Raw genomic sequence first — 17,040 nt, 5'->3', positions numbered from 1 at the left:
TAAATACCACTTCCACCTGATCACGTGCCTTCCACGTCATCCAGGCGAGTTCATTGCAAAATGTAGAGGTGGTCATAATGTTTTGGCTCTTGAGTGTACGTTTAGTTGAATACAATAATTTTCAATTTCATGTATGGATATGCAATTGAAAATTATTGTATTATTGTAAGTCTTCTAATATATGGATATTAGAACACGTTATGGTCCTCTAATATCCATATATTCGAGAACCATTACAGCACAATTTTTTATCAATCAGCACAATTATAGCACAATCCTTCAACAATCAGCACAATTAAAGCACAATCATTTAGCAATCAGCACAATTAAAACACAATCATTTAGCAATCAGCACAATTATAGCACAATCATTTAGCAGTCAGCACAATTATAGCACAATCCTTCAGCAATCAGCACGATTATAGCACAATCATTTAGCAGTCAGCACAATTATAGCACACTCCTTTGGAAATCAAGATTATAGCACAATATAAACTGAATTAATTCATCCTTACTTGAACATAATCATAACGACAGTCCCTGTGTTCTTCGATATCAATGTCGACGATTGAGAGAGATATGATAGAACCGGCGGACACTTGAATGAGCCACTCACAGTCAGCGTTATAGGGGTAGGGTTGAGGATAGTTGGGAGACACAATGGATCCTCGAGGAGCGGTTAATTTCCCGCCACAACCTGTTTAAAATGGATATTATTATTGAAAGAAAAAGTCCAGGACAAATAATATGATACTGTACATTATATAAGAAAGGACAGAGGGTCCACCGAATCTTTCTGGCTTACTTACGCCCCCCCCCTCTCCTACACAAAAATGTAAAAATGTAGACCATCGGTTGTGAACGTCATGTGTGCTCTGATTTATATTTTCGAATTTTTCTTTTTCGCAATATAGTAACGAAAACGAATATGCATTTTTAGAGTGAATGAAGCCAAACTTACAATTTTAGTAACAAGAACACAAATCAGATCTCATTTATGCAAATCGTTGAGAGAGTGGGAATTTTTTAGCAGGTTTGGTTTAAAATTAAATAAACATCTTCAATTTAGATACTAAAGCTGGATACCAAATTTTATCTATATGGTTTTTTTACTTCCTCGTATACGTAACATAAGGAAAATATAGTAATCGTCAAAAAATTCGAAGTCGAAATTTTGACGGATCTCTATTTTTCAGATTCTACTCCAATTTTCAGTATCTAAAGAAATCAGTGGGGAAGCCTCTCCGAAACTTTCTCGCATACTTTTGAATAAATGCACTTTAATATTATTAACTATATGCCATCGAGAATAATAGTTACGGAAGAAAGTATTTGCTTGCAATCGTTGTCAGTCTTTCGGCGATTCATCGGGGATGCTTATAACAGACAAATATCAGAAAACTCAATGTGTAGTGTGGGTGCATTTCATTGGGATCGATTGAAACCACAATTAAACGCGAAAGTGCAATTGCAGTCACGGAATCAGATGCAAATTTTATATATTTATGTTGCTGCATTTTCAGCTATCATGCTTACATACTTATGAGTTACAGAGTGACAACGGTCAGCCTTTGCACTAATTTGGTTCCATTTGACGCGTATGCTAAGCCTGTATATGAAAGTCTGTTCCATTTGACGCGTATGCTAAGTCTGTATATGAAAGTCTGTTCCATTTGACGCGTATGCTAAGCCTGTATATGAAAGTCTGTTCCATTTGATGCGTATGCTAAGTCTGTATATGAAAGTCTGTTCCATTTGACGCGTATGCTAAGCCTGTATATGAAAGTCTGTTCCATTTGACGCGTATGCTAAGCCTGTATATGAAAGTCTGTTCCATTTGACGCGTATGCTAAGTCTGTATATGAAAGTCTGTTCCATTTGACGCGTATGCTAAGCCTGTATATGAAAGTCTGTTCCATTTGACGCGTATGCTAAGCCTGCATATGAAAGTCTGTTCCATTTGACGCGTATGCTAAGCCTGTATATGAAAGTCTGTTCCATTTGATGCGTATGTTAAGTCTGTATATGAAAGACTGTTCCATTTGACGCGTATGCTAAGCCTGCATATGAAAGACTGTTCCATTTGACGCGTATGCTAAGCCTGCATATGAAAGCCTGTTTCATTTGACGCGTATGCTATACCTGTATATGAAAGTCTGTTCCATTTGACGCGTATGCTAAGCCTGTATATGAAAGACTGTTCCATTTGACTCGTATTCTAAGCCTGTATATGGAATTTTATTTATTTAGCACTGTATAATTCTTTGTTATCGAGTTCACTTATACTCATACAGTTTGACAGAAAGATTTCTTCTGAATAGATTTCGTTCAAAATTTGATAAAAATCTGCAAATTTCGTTTTAAGTCAATATACAAAATTTCATCCGATTAGCTCAAAATGTTTGAGTTTTCATATTCATTGGTAGAAATAATTCCAAAAGTGAGTTTTTCGGACTCATAAAGGTTTGAAACGAAGAGATTCGTCAAAATCTCAATTTAGAGATTTTTGACTATCACAATATTTTCTAATTGTAAATGAGAAAGTGAAAAAAGAAAATGCTGCATTTATTGAGTTTTGTTAGATAACTATAGATAGTTTAATTTAGATAACCATAGATAAATAAGCATGATGATACATGAAGCATGGGGATTAGATAACCACAGATAAGTAAGTATGATGAACAAAAGCCAATCCATGATCCAAACTATTGTGCTGAGTTTATTCATGTTTTAAACTTAATGCAAATTAGAAACATGGGAAAAAGCATAGCAATTATCAAATATTCTTTCGAACAGTTCAGTAATGGCAACCTTCTCCTGAGAGCGGTTTAAAATAAATCTATAATATCATTATGCATTGCAAAATTAATCGAATCGATCCTGAAGTAACTAACTAGCTAAATTATTACTAAAAAAATTATTTATAAAGATTTTGTATCAGCTGAAGACTTTGCATTCAGATAAGCACATATACTGTTTTACAAAACTACGTATCTTTTGGCAAATCTAATCTATCTCAGAAAGAATTGTCTTCAGATAAACATACAACTACTGGCTTCATTTCATATCTTATTTCTGGATTTATCGGTAATGGAAACAGGTAGGGATTGCAATACCGGTATTTTGAGCCATTTGTATAATTTTGTAATACCGGTATTCACAAGTTTAAATACCGGTTTTTCGGTATTTACTAGAAATTTTTAAAATTGTCACCACTATATGTTTAGGGATCGCGAACATAGCAATATAGTATACGTTTTTGTTTTTGTGTCTCCCTAACGGGCGAAATTAACTAATTAATTGCTTAAATCTAAATTAGCGAAACATGGATTATCCCTGAAAGAAGAAATTGTATCCATAATGACTGATAGAGCAACAGTTATGAAAAAAGTTGGGAAGTTGATTGGTGCAAATCAGCAATTGTGCTATGCTCATAGAATTCAGTTAGGAATAATAGATGTATTATATCAAAAAAATAAAGAACAGAAGAATCCAAATACTGTGGATATAGAAACTTCGGATTCCAACTTTGAAGAGAGTGAGAGTGAGAGTGATATTGACAATGAAGATAATGACAATGTAATTGTTGAAGAAGATATTGATAATGAGGATGAAATATTAACCCATCAAGAATTACTTCCTATAATTTATAAAGTTCAAAAAATTCTTAAGATATTTAAACGTTCCCCTATAAAAGATGACATATTGCTAAAATATTAGATTTTAAAACACATTGGAACCGTTTACTCCTAACAGCACACATCACTATCTGAAAATTATATATTACATTGAAAAATCGCACAGAAGAAAGGCATATCTAAATAGAAAATGTCTTATGGTATTTACATAATTATAATGATTTTAAAAATGAAAATGAAAAAGAAGAAAAGAAAATAACCAATTCATATCTGATTAAGTTTATAGTAAATTTTCTTAAAATATTTTGCCCACAAACCTATCCACATCCAGAAGAACTCGGTTCAGTTATCGAAGATTATGATGATACTAATGTCGATAGTGAAAAGGAATTGTCTCTTGAACAAAAATCAGAATTAGAGATAAATAAGAAAATTTCAACGAACCAAAAGATAATACAAAAATCAGCTATGTACAAAACCATCCGACGAGAAATCGATTTATTTGAAGATGAGAGATTTAGAGGTAAATACTTGGAAAAAGTATATCGAGAATTGCTAACAGTACCACCAACTAGCGTAGATGCCGAAAGAGCGTTTTCGACGACAGCTAGTAATTTTTGCACAAAATTACTTTTCAGGCTAAATGACAGTACAATCGATGCATTATGTTTTTTAAGATCGCATTTCAGAAATTTGTATTAGTACCACAGACTGAATAGTGATATTTACAAATTTTTGTGATTTAAATAAGTTGTTCCTTTACTTTTTTGATTCTTTATATACTGTTATAATTTATAAGTTACAAATTATTTTTTTGTGATATTTACCCTTTTTATAAAACTGGCAAATAAAGCAAAGAAACACCTGTGTTTACTTTCTTTTTCTAAAATTTCTAATACCGGTATTAAAACCGGTATCCCGGTATTGAGATCTAAAAAATACCGAATACCGGTATTGAAATTTGGTTCCGGTATTGCAATCCCTAGAAACAGGGAAGAACAATTAACATAGTTGATAGCCGAAAGAGATTGCATACGTTTAATTTAAACGACCTTAAAATCACCAACATACTAAGACATCGCCAGCTCTTAATTTAAACGGCTGTATCCAGATTTCTTACGAGTATCGAATTATCGAGTTTCAAATTCATAAGCTGAAATTAAATCATCCAAAATGTCCTATGATTAGAGAAAAAAAATTACACATGTTCCACAAGCACCACAATATTCTGTGGAGTCTGAACTAAATCACAAAATAGCGCTATCTTGAAACCGAAGAGTCATCTAAATCCATAACAAAAAATTAAAAATAAAGCAAATCGACTAAAAGGACAAATTTCATTTATGATTGACACACAAACATCACCTGTGGAAGTAGCATCGTAGAATATTTCGAAACCAGCCCCAGACTGGGAGTTATCAGTCTTGAATTCTAGTCGCAACACATTGCTGTGAGACTTGATTCCCTGCAGAATATTGGTTCCACAAAATTTCCCAATTAAAGGAGATGTTTCGTATTCTCCATTCCTAGAAGCAGAAAGAATATCAGATTATTTAAAAGATGGATCCTGAATTTATAAATCATAAAATAAAATGCATAAAAAGTAAGCATCCAACTATTCATATATTTATAAGTCTGAATGCGTTTTCACATGGGAGAACGCTTGCTGCAAATATTGAAGAGCAGACAAGTAAGAATTGTGGCACATCCCAATTTACTATTTCACTTGTCACCTTTGGCGACCAGCTTTGACGAAGGATTAATGGTCGTTAAAAAATTTTTCAATTAAATATAAGGGTTTCCCGAATGAAAAGTGGACACTTGCGATTGCGTCAGATTGACTACAGCTACAGCACCGCTACCGAACAGGGATATAAAAGGTGGTAAGAGGTGTGCATTGCATATGGCTTTACTATTAATTACTATTTCACTAGTCGCTTTTGGGGACCAGCTGGGACTCCGGGATTAATGGTAGCTAAAACTTTCAATTAAATATTTCTTGTAAATTGATTAATTTTTTCAGCAAAATATTTTTAAGTTCCAAATTTTGATAGGCCTATATTTCATACTCTTTCAGACGCCTTGCGCTTTTCTGTTCATTTTACTATGTATTTGCCTTAATTTTCTGTCAGCTCCTCTAAAATTTATTTTTAAAAAATGCATACACTCTGCTGTTTCTAGATTTTTTAAAAATGCAACCTCATTTCTAAACTAAAACATCGCGAAATTTATCAATTTTTTTCATGTTAAAAGTATATTTAAAATATAAATTTAAATCTTTTCAAATTCTTCTTAATATTAAGTAAATATATAGCGTGCTTTCCTGAAATCTGTGTTGGCAATAATAATTGTGGTAGTATTTTAAGTTCACAATTTTATAGTTTTAAATGGAAAACATACTTAAAATTTATTAAATACTGAAAAAAAATTATACGTCAAAAACTTAGTACTATTTAAATATAATCTTTTGAATTTTAACATGAGGTGAGGTGCAAATCAGTATTTAAAAGTAATATTTTCTTAAGTTATCACATAAAAAAGCCGCCAAAATTCCGCTGAATTTTTAATTAATTAAAATTCGAATAAGATTTTATTAAAAAAATAGTTCTGTGGTACTTATTCCCTTTCTCCAAAGAATATATGTGCTAATTTTGGTACTATTTAAATATAATATATGTGCTAATTTTGGTAATTCTAGTACGTAGAGTGCTACTACAATCACATTCGTCGTTGCTATCATATAAGTCAAGATTTAAAATATATAAAACTTCCAACATTTTTAAACTACATCTACTTTAAAAGAATTTTATAAGCATTTTTAGTTATATAAAAATGATTTTTAAACAAAAAAATTAACAAATAAGACTTTCATTATTTTTCATCATCATTCATTAGCTCGTTTCAAACGCATATGAAAAGTATGTTTCTTATACATTTTTAAAAAAAAGAATTTTATTTTCCTGTTTTTTTTATACTTCCTCAAGTGAAAAAATCAGTATGAAAAATGTTTCATTTTCTTAAAATAATTTCTTAGATCTTCACTGTAGTCTTCGAAATTTTTTTTTCTGTTAGCTACTTAATACCCGATTATTTCAATAGCTAATTTTTTTATTCATTTATTTGAAGTCTTTAAGGGTCTTTTTTTGTAGAAAGAGGCACACGAGAATTAATGGTAACAATATTCAAGAGAAAAGAATTTTTCCCATAGGACATTTATTTGAAATGGTTACGTTCTTTTACGGGTCATCAACAACCACTTTGGATGGATTGTAAAATGCAGTTATTTCGGTTATTTTAAAATCACTGATAGCACTTCCATCAATGTTATAATTGCTGTGTAATGTGGACTGAAAATTAATAAATACTTTTACTACTCTCAGGCGTATAAGAAAATATCGTTTTTTACTTTTTAACTTTTAACCAACTTAATTTGAAATAAAGATTTATACAGAGTTTTCATTTTCGTCCTAATAGTTTTAGTTCATTGACTTTTTTTTTCAAAATAGCTCCTATAAATTTTAGTTCTTTCCACAATAGTTTTTGTAAGAGCTGATAAACACTGACCATAATTACATTACATCTAGAATTTTATAACTTTTGGTTCACTTTCATGGATTTAATATTTCCTATAATGCAATTTGTGAGTCAGGCACCAGTATAAAACTCCCTTTTAGAAAAATTGAAAGTCTTTTGAATCCACTTTTTAATGTTATTGAAATAGTAAGGATCATTATCTTCCTATCATTAATAAGTTCACTCAATCTTACCAATAAAACTGACCCAAGTGCTCGTTATGGTCTCTTTAAACTGAAATTAAGGAATATTTTTTAAAACAAATTTTATCAGTTAAATGCAACTTTAAAAGCAGTTAAGGTGGGTTTGACTCGTATCAACATAAGGAAAATCAGCAATTAAAATTTTAGGTGGAATGGAGTATTAAACACTCCCTTGCGAGCCCTTGAAGGTTAGCAATTCATGATAAGTTTTATCTTGCCATGTTGTTCTATACTATATCAGTCCTGATTTGCTGTTTCGTCTTTTTATTTAACAGATTCGGCTAGCAAATTCTGAATTGTCAAATTATAATCAATAGTGTATACTATTAAGGGGAAAGTTTCTCTAATTTTTCCTTAATAATGTATTAGTTGTTATAGACAAAAATATTTTTTATCTTATTAGCTGTCTCTCCATTAATTCTACGTTTGTCATTGTTGTCGAGTTTCATGATCTAAGAATCTTCTTAGGGAAACTCTCTGAATTCCATGGTTTAAAAATCTTCGTAGAGAAACTTTCTGAATTCTATGGTTTAAAAATCTTCGTAGAGAAACTTTCTGAATTCCATGGTTTAATAAACTTCGTAGAGAAATTTCTGCATTCTATGGTTTTAAAACCTTTGTAGAGACCCTAGTAGAACACATATATTGTAGAATACTTTATGATATAAAGAAATATTTGCAATATTGTATAATATTGTCTAATATTGAATAATGTTATATAATATCGTGCAATATTGTGCTACAGACTGTGCTACCTGGTGAAACTCTCTGAATTCCATGGTTTAAAATTATATGTAGAGAAACTCTCTGAATTCTATGATTTAAAAATCTTCGAATTTCATGGTTTAAAAATTTTAGGGGGAATCTCTGGATTAAGAGTTTTAAAATAATATTTTAATGGTAACGGTATAATATTTATACTCTATCAAGGAAGGCGAATTCAAGTATCTTTGACGTCAATTTAGAACTCCTGTTTTTATCAAATGGAAATTAAATGTTAAGTGAGCGCACTTTAGTCTGTTCCACATAAATTGTATTCAATGTAGCTAATAATTCATAACTTCAAATATTGCTTGCCTTAAAAAAAAGAGTTGAAATTCCACCAAAACATACCTTATCTCCAAATAATCATAACGGCAGTTATTGTGTTCTTCTAAGTTAAACGTTGTAGCATTGAGAGTGATTTGCCTCTGAGCTTTGCCTTTCAAAATCCAGATGCAGTGGGCGTTGTGAGGATATCGTTCCGGGAAACCTGGGGACTTTATAACCCCAGATTCGCGGTAATAAGTGCCGCCACAGGCTGTAGGGGAAATAAACTAGAATTATTAATCAAGACCTTTCTAGAAAGAAAGAATGATATATAATAAATATATTTTGTGTGAATAATGGGAAATGTACTTATGGGAAAAAATGGTAAACCTTTGTACATCATTTGAACAAACAAGAAATTCTTAACTTCTGAAGGGCGACAATAACTGAGATTTTTTTTTATAGATAAATTTTTAGTAAATATGTGAAAACTCTCACAAGAACTTTTCTTTCAGATTTTCGATATTTGTAAATAAAAAAAAATAGAAAAGCAAAGAAAATCAGCCTATCTCCAAACTCCCACAACATAACCGTGGTAGAAAACTTTGACTATCTCCAAACTTGAAAATCAAATTTAAATGGCTTCAGAATGTCCTGTAAAAGCATCCTAATATGCCAACATAGGAATCAGATTTATCTCCAATCTTGCATGCATTTGGCAAATAGTATTAGAGTGCTGCATTATTATTGTAGAATGGCAAGATTTTTCAAAGCAGGGCGTCAACTTTCAATTAAGGTTTCTTTTATACTGGAGACAGAATTTATAGTATAAAATAATACTTGTTTATGCTACGAGTTATAGAAATCTGCTAACGAGGTTGCTCTCTTGGTGAGCGGAATTTATAGCACAAAATAATCTTAGCTAATGTTAGTTGTGATGTAAATTTGCTGACAAGTTGCTATTCTCTTGGGGCGCAGAATTTATAATATAAAATACTACTTGCTTATATTGCCACGTAGGTACTTTAGTATGGAACTCAATGACACAAACAAGAAGTAGAGCTAAACCAATTTATTAACTCAACTCTGAACTCAGTGACTGACGAATCTTCTGCTTTTATACTAGCAGGGAAAGTTCCAGAATACTTTTTTGGAGACAGTAAGAAAAGACCAGAACACTTGTCTGGTAAACTAAAGAAATGTCCAGAATCTTCTGGAACATGAAATAAGGGAAACATAAAATCAAGGAATTAAATATTTACACAAACATTGAATCGCATTGTCTCTAGCGGGATTCGAACTTACAATCTCTTAATTAAGAGACCATTGCTATGACCATTCGTCCATGTAGAGTCGACTGCCTCTTTTCAATGCGGCAATATTAGGTGTGATATAAATCTGCTTACATGGTTGCTATTCTCTTGGAGAGCAGAATTTATAATATAAAACAATACTAGCTTCTGTTATATGGGATATAGATCTGCTAAAAAGATTCTTTTCTCTTGGTTAGCTGAGCTTATGAGATTAAGTAATATCAAAATGCATTAAGTGCAATAAGAATTTGTCAATAAGGTTCCATCTCCTTGGAGAGGAGGATACGTCTAATTTCATAGTAGACGAAATCTCAACAATGACTTTTGCCTATAAATGCAATTTGTTGACTTAAAGTGAATTTAGCAGTTTAAAAGCATTACTTCAATTCTTGGTATCCCCAGAAATAAAACCCTTTTAACCCTCATTGTTTTCTAGTTGAGTGCATTTGTTTGTGAAATTTAGTGTCGATATGGTTCATCTGGTATGATCTCTCTTCATTCTTCTATTTTATTCTGAGTAACGCAATATAACTTTGATTTATGCATGTATTATATCGAAAGGAATGTTCCTTAATATAATAAAGAAAGTTATTCATTTCCTCACAAATGGAAAACAAATTAGCACATGAGAGTACATTTCACTTCAAATCAAATCTTAAACGTATTTTAATTTTTTAAAAAAATTATGGTCTACAAGGAACACGATGTATAATATTTAGAATTATTTAGTGTTCTTAGTATTTTTCGTGTCGAAACAAAAAATGTTTTTAACTGAACTATGAACTATTTACTTCCCCTTTCTCATGCTTAGCAGCAAGTATAAGTTAAGTTAGATTATCTTAATTTTACTACAGTATTATAAACTTTTGTATCGCTTGTCCATAGAGTTTTCTTGGCAGGGAGATTAATTCACTTTAAATCAATTTTAAATTTTCACTCACCTTCTTTTAAATCCAGAAATTCGTAAGAAGCGGTAAAGCCATCTCGGGCGACACTTGCGTCTGAAACAAATTGTACAAAAAGAGAACTATCCATGGATGTCAGAATGGGTGGCTTCCGATTTCCACAATACCTAAAGAACAGAAAACATGTATACATATTGTAAGAAATCTATAATATCACTTTTCTGCCATATTAGCCTAATTTTTTTAAAAAAGATATTTAAAGTATCTTAATAATGGAGGGAAAGGTTTTGCACTCCAGTTTTATAGATAAAATATGAAGACCATCTGATGACCAAAATGCAAAACTGGACCTATTTTTGACTTGTCTTTCTTTTACTTAGTTTATTGATAAAAATCTCCTTATAGCGGCCACCCTTTGGACTAACAAACCTTTAAATTTTGACTAGGGCTTTTTAAACTACCTTATTAATTTAATTATTAAATTTTACTATTATATATTAACAAAAAAAGAATCAATAAAATATTTCAAAATATAGAATTACAACCAAAAAGAATGGTGTCCTGAAACTTCCACACATTTTCTCCAATAAAGGTATTATTTCTCATATCTCGCATGAAATTTTAAACCCTATACAGAAATAGTGAGGACACACAACCCACTAGAATGTACTTCCTATGGAAAGGGTTGTACCGTGGCCGGTGATGGTCCGTAGAATTCAACCATAACTCCCGCCATTGTTGCTCTCGTGGTGGTCCGGTAATTCAGTTTTTTCCGTGTGCTTTAGTGGCGGGTCACAGTAGCCGTTTATTGTTTATAGTTAGCAAATGGTTGAGGAATATGAAATTGAAAATTCTTCATGGAACAGTAATCTGATATCTAATATTTCAAAGGTATAGAGAGAGGGGAAAAAAATAAAAATCAAAATTTTACAGAAGGAGTTTTTTTTCGATAGAATGGAAAGAATTTCCATCAAATCAGAATGTCACTAATGTAAGCATTTCTTCAATGATTACCATTTTAATCACAAATTAAAGATTAGTTTCAAGCATTACTCTCAATCACACTTACTTTCCGATTGCTGTTCCATCCATATCCTGAACAAGCACGTAATCGAACTGGCAATCCGCATCAGGTTCCAGGTGGAAAGAAGAAAATGTCAGACGAACGATGTGCCCAGGAGGAGCTTTCAGGTGCCATGAACAGGTGACAGAATGGGGGTAGCGATCGGGGTGCCTAGGAGTAGAGATCAACCCTCGAGGTTCTGTGAAAACACCTCCACAACCTATAAATATACAAGTCTATTAATTTTCTAAAATTAGAACTTTACAGGTATCAGGTCTCAAATGGCCTTAGTCCCACTTGAATTGGTTTAAGCCCCGTTCTGACGGGCCTTGGCCGTCTTGTGTCCTGCGCATTTTTCCATTCTTTCCCCTCACTTGAGGTTTCCCGAGGGTTTTGGTGTCTGTTCATTTTACTGAAAGTTTGCGGGAAAGCTTCCGATAGAGGACGTCCACAGGCGAGAGAGGTCCTTCAATGGATCAGATGGCAGATTTACTACTATTTCCGTAAAGGCAACTGGCCATGGGAACAGGGCTTTAAATATACTAAGCTCAGGTCAATAAAGAAATCTAAGAATGGGAAAGAATCGTTTCCAAGAAGATGAATTCACGACATAGTAGAACTAGTGAGGCGAGGGAATGCAGTCGATTGAAATTTGTCACTTATTAGCGTCAAATCCCACTGGGATATTATAAAAAGATCACGATAAAATGTAAATGCAACTCGCATTTTTTTATCAAAAAAAAGATTCACTCGCCTAAGGGAAGAAGAACCTGAAAAGAAGATCTGAGCAATTGGAAGTTCATTCTGTCTACAGTTATGCATCATAATATAGAAACATTTAATAAGAAAAGAATACTTAGGAATACATTACTATTTTCCCAACTTAACCTAATTCAAGAGACAGTTTGATCACATTATCATATACCAATGAATGTTCCGAAAACTTTTCAACAAGAAATAACCATAGGCATTCGATAACATGCATTAAAGATGCTAGATCTGACTGAAAGTAGAAACAAGCAAAAAAAAAATTCTTCCCCAAATGAAGCAATCTACACATCGGGAAGATTGTGAAAATTTAATATACTACTGATCAGACTTCTAAAAATTACTTGTTAACTAAAATTTACTTGATTGTTAAAAATTAATTGTTATTGTTAGACTATTAAAATAACATTGTAAAAATTAATTCAATTTGAAACATTACCCTACAACAAAACGTCTCTTGTCCTTGTGTATATTTTTTATAATAATGTAAAATCCACTTTAAGAATTTCTCTAATATTTCTTTGGTCTGAAGGAAATTCGAACTTAAATCAACCGGAAAAAGTCATTTATTCATTTATAAAATTAAATAGAATTCGTGATTAATGTTTTGAATTTAAAAACAACTTAGAAAAAGAATGAAATCGCAGAATCGAAAAATGTCAGTAAAAATAAAAATACTTGAGTTCTACATTTGATTGCTTAATACATGAAGCGAAATTTTCGCTATTTACTCAATGAACTGCAGCATCACTAATTCATATCGAAACCAAGATACTTCTCGTATTATTCCGAAAAAAAAAGACATTTCATGTAACTGATCAAGTCAGAATCACTATATATACTTCTAAATTGTCGTTTCCAAGTTTTTCTAAGGAATCGTCAATTGTTACCAAGTTCATATTGAAATGCGAATTGGAGAGCTCATTATTTGTATAAAAGCTTCTCTCATCAGCATTATAATGTCAATCCATGCTCTTGAAGCTACCCTCATCAGCATTATAATGTCAATCCATGCTGTTGAAGCTACCCTCAGCACCAATATAATATCAATTTATATTGGTGAATCTACTCTCATTGAATCTACTCTCATTGCTTCTAAAATATCAATTCATGCTCTTGAATCTACCCTCATTGCCTCTATAATGTTAATTCATGCTCTTGAATCAATTCATGTATAAGTTCTTGCCACCTCTAAAATGTCAATCGACGCTCCTATAACCAAATTGTGTTAGTCATCCTAATATCTTTCGGTCGTGCCGTAAGGTAGAAACAGGAGTTAGAGTGTCATTCGGTTTCCTTGTATTCATTGAAATAGTTCTTGTGGTTATCTTATTAAATATAAAAACTACTATGTGAAAGGAAATAATTAGAAAGATTGGTAGGCAGAAATAATGTAATATTATAAGCTTCAATCCTATAAAACGTGGAGTTTCTGTATCTAGTTTTTCATTTGTTGTTTTAATAATGTTATCGAGATGATGGTTGTCATAAATAGACTTTGTTTGTTGCTTTCAAGTGTGGCATTGTTTGAGCTATTCAGTACCGAAATACTCGGCATTATTCTTCACTTTATGTAAAACTAATAAATTCAAGTTATATGTGCCAGTTTATTACCGGATGAAATAGGAATTGAAGCCATAGCATCTCATGGGACATGCGCAGATTTTTTAAGTGACTATGTTGTCAATGAATTGAATACATTACGGTGTCGTTATGAAACTAATATTTACCTGCAAGGGAAGTAAGTTACCTTGAATTAGATATCTGCAATCAGATATGAATGACCTACACAAAATAAGTGTGACATTAAGCGAATAAATTGATTTTAAGCTATGATCTTCGAATGAAATGTGTTCCAGAGATAAAAGCAGAGAGTCTCAAAACGACAGAAGCACATAGAAAGCAACATGCAGCACATTGTAAGTTAGTTCAGTTACTCAGTTAGGAGCTAATGGCCTGCGCAATTACGTCTTTTTTTAACTGTGACGTCAATAAATTGTTTTTATTAAGACAGTTCAGCATAAACCAATATTCTCCAATAATAAAAGCAAGATTACTTTGAAGCAGAATTAACATATAAATAGAAGCACTATGTGATACAACCTAAGATATGAGATATAATTATTTTTAAATAACTGTGAAGTCAGTTGAATAAATTTCAATACAAAATTACAAATACCTATGTTTTCTAACAATAAAAACAACGACTTTCATTATGAGACGGGCTCACAAAATACAGCAAACAGCGTATTATAAGTCAGTGTGCATTTGGGAGTTGGATGAGATGCGCAGTTACACTTTTGGGTAACTGCGACGTCACAAGAAATGACTTTATTATTGTAATAAAGGAAGACAATGATAGCATATGTAATAAACCTTTTATGATAATACTTTCAATTTACTTTTTAAATCCTTAATTACATAATTAGAAAAATGAGCCTTTGAAAGTTTTTTTTAATTAATTAAGATGAATTCAAAAGAAGCCTGAAACGTTTATGTATTCCACGGTTTCTATTTCTGAATGCATTGCTATAGTTAACTTAATTTTAGATTATTATTTGAAAAAAATTTTGAACTATTGAATGTACCATTGATGTTCTGGTATCACTGGTAAGGAGTTAAAGTATAATTAATATTAGTGAATGTTATCATCAATCTTATTCATGTTGTTGATTCTTATGGCACTTGCCATGGACAAGCCCACTATTACGCAGACAGCGATTTTAAGCCGGTGGGGGAACGTCTCTAGTTTTATTATAGCAATACCATCTAGGGCCAAGAGAACGACTTAGCTACACACACGTCACAACCCTTTTTACGGGGTGGACTTCATTCATTCCTCCACAAATCGTAATTTAGACTTGAATCAGAGAACGATCACCCCTGATCCACTACCCCTAGTGGTATTAATCTCAACATGAAGGACTTTGTGACCACGACAGATTTATACGCGCGTCAGCCACCAAGCACGCGGGGAGTCTTCGGCGGGGTTCGAACTCGCAACCTAAGGGACGCGAGTCTAACGCTCTGCCAACCAGGATTATCCCGACCCATAATCTTATTTCTATTTTGGTTAAGTAAAGAAGTTGACTTTTGGCATCTTACCATTTATAAGCAATAAATGATGTAAATTTTTCCTGGATGAAGTCCTAAAATATTTAAGTAAAATTTTCACTAAACCACTTGTCTTTTGACTTTTAATAAATATGAATAAATGAAAGTCTCAAAGCTAAGCTTCGTCGAACTTCTGACACATTTCTTGAGCGCTGATTTTAAAGCAATTTCTGTTTTCATAAAACGATTGCCAGTTTAGAAAAAATAAAATAACTGGAAGCGGTCTTCCCAAAACTTTCTCGCATATTCTCTAATAAACCTGTCAAGCCAGAGAACGTAATACATGGCATTGGCGAGCAATGGTTATAAAATATTAACTTTTTCGTGAAGTTAACATTTTTACTGAATATATCATGTAACCCTTAGAGCATTATTTGGCGATTCATAGTACCCAATGCAATGGCACGCGTTCATCGTATCCAAAAATCGAATTTGTGATTTAGACACGTTTTTCCCAACCGATTGAAACAAAAAATTCACACAAAACTACACTAGTCACAAAATCCTATACTAGATTTGATATATTTGAGGCACTGCGTTTTTGAATTATTTACATGTTTCTAAGTATAGACCGATAGACAGTCAACTCGCAGTTCTATCTGACTCAAAATTTGATATATATTAACAATACTGATGCTAAATCTTCGTACCTAGTTTTATCTATTTAGCACTCTCCGTTTTGTATTTATGGGTTAATTTATATTCGAACAATCGGACAGACGGATTACCTCTGAACAGATTTTACTCAAAATTTAACAGAAATCTGCAAATTTTAACTATATACCAAATTTCAACCGTCTGTATCAAAGAGTTTTTGAGTTATCTATATCACAGATAGACAGACGGATACACGCACGGAAGGAAAAAAAATCCGTTCAGTTTTTCTAAAAATGTGTTTTTAGAACTCAAATAGGTTTAAAACGTGGTGATTTCAACGAAATCTTGAGTTCGAACTTTTTGACAATTGTTATACTTTTTCTGTACTACGTATATGGAAAAGCAAAAATGAAATAATTAGTTTCTCTTTTATAGATTGATCGTATAGGGAGAATCAGCACTGTGATTCAGATTAACTGAAGGATCGCAAAATCTGTCATTTCCTTACTTACCAATCGGAATTGCATTATACTCGGCATAAAACCCCCGATTCTGCACGCTGCCGTCGGTTTCAAATCTCATCCAAAGACTATTGTAGGTGGAAATTATGTTTTCTGGTTGTCTGTATCCACATATACGCCCAATCAATGGGCTGCTCTCAGAATCGCCATCTCTTACCTACATTAAAACAAAATGTATGTGTCTTAGTGCAGAAATACTTTAAATATCCTATCAAGGCACTAATCCCAAATTAATTTTTTTTGTTTTAGTAGATTAACGTCATGTTTTACAATTTCATGCAACGGTTCTAGTCCTAACTGATCCAACGCATCTAGT

At 32.3% G+C, this 17,040-nt stretch overlaps 1 protein-coding gene across 2 annotated transcripts in view; it reads right to left on the bottom strand.

The window, feature by feature from the left end:
* LOC129975650 (cubilin-like) overlaps positions 1-17,040 on the bottom strand; it is a 176,167-nt gene that overhangs the window by 106,805 nt on the left and 52,322 nt on the right. For both annotated transcript variants that reach the window (XM_056088750.1, XM_056088751.1), the window contains exons 22-27: positions 16,716-16,881; positions 11,731-11,944; positions 10,698-10,828; positions 8,528-8,714; positions 5,004-5,164; positions 516-697 (exon numbers count right to left, since the gene is read on the bottom strand). In XM_056088750.1, the coding sequence (XP_055944725.1) occupies positions 516-697; positions 5,004-5,164; positions 8,528-8,714; positions 10,698-10,828; positions 11,731-11,944; positions 16,716-16,881 (1,041 nt within the window). The remainder of the gene's footprint in view (positions 1-515; positions 698-5,003; positions 5,165-8,527; positions 8,715-10,697; positions 10,829-11,730; positions 11,945-16,715; positions 16,882-17,040) is intronic.

The sequence above is a fragment of the Argiope bruennichi genome, chromosome 7 (assembly GCF_947563725.1).
Source record: "Argiope bruennichi chromosome 7, qqArgBrue1.1, whole genome shotgun sequence".
NCBI lineage: Eukaryota > Metazoa > Arthropoda > Arachnida > Araneae > Araneidae > Argiope > Argiope bruennichi.
This window is presented reverse-complemented; position numbering and strand designations above follow the sequence as displayed.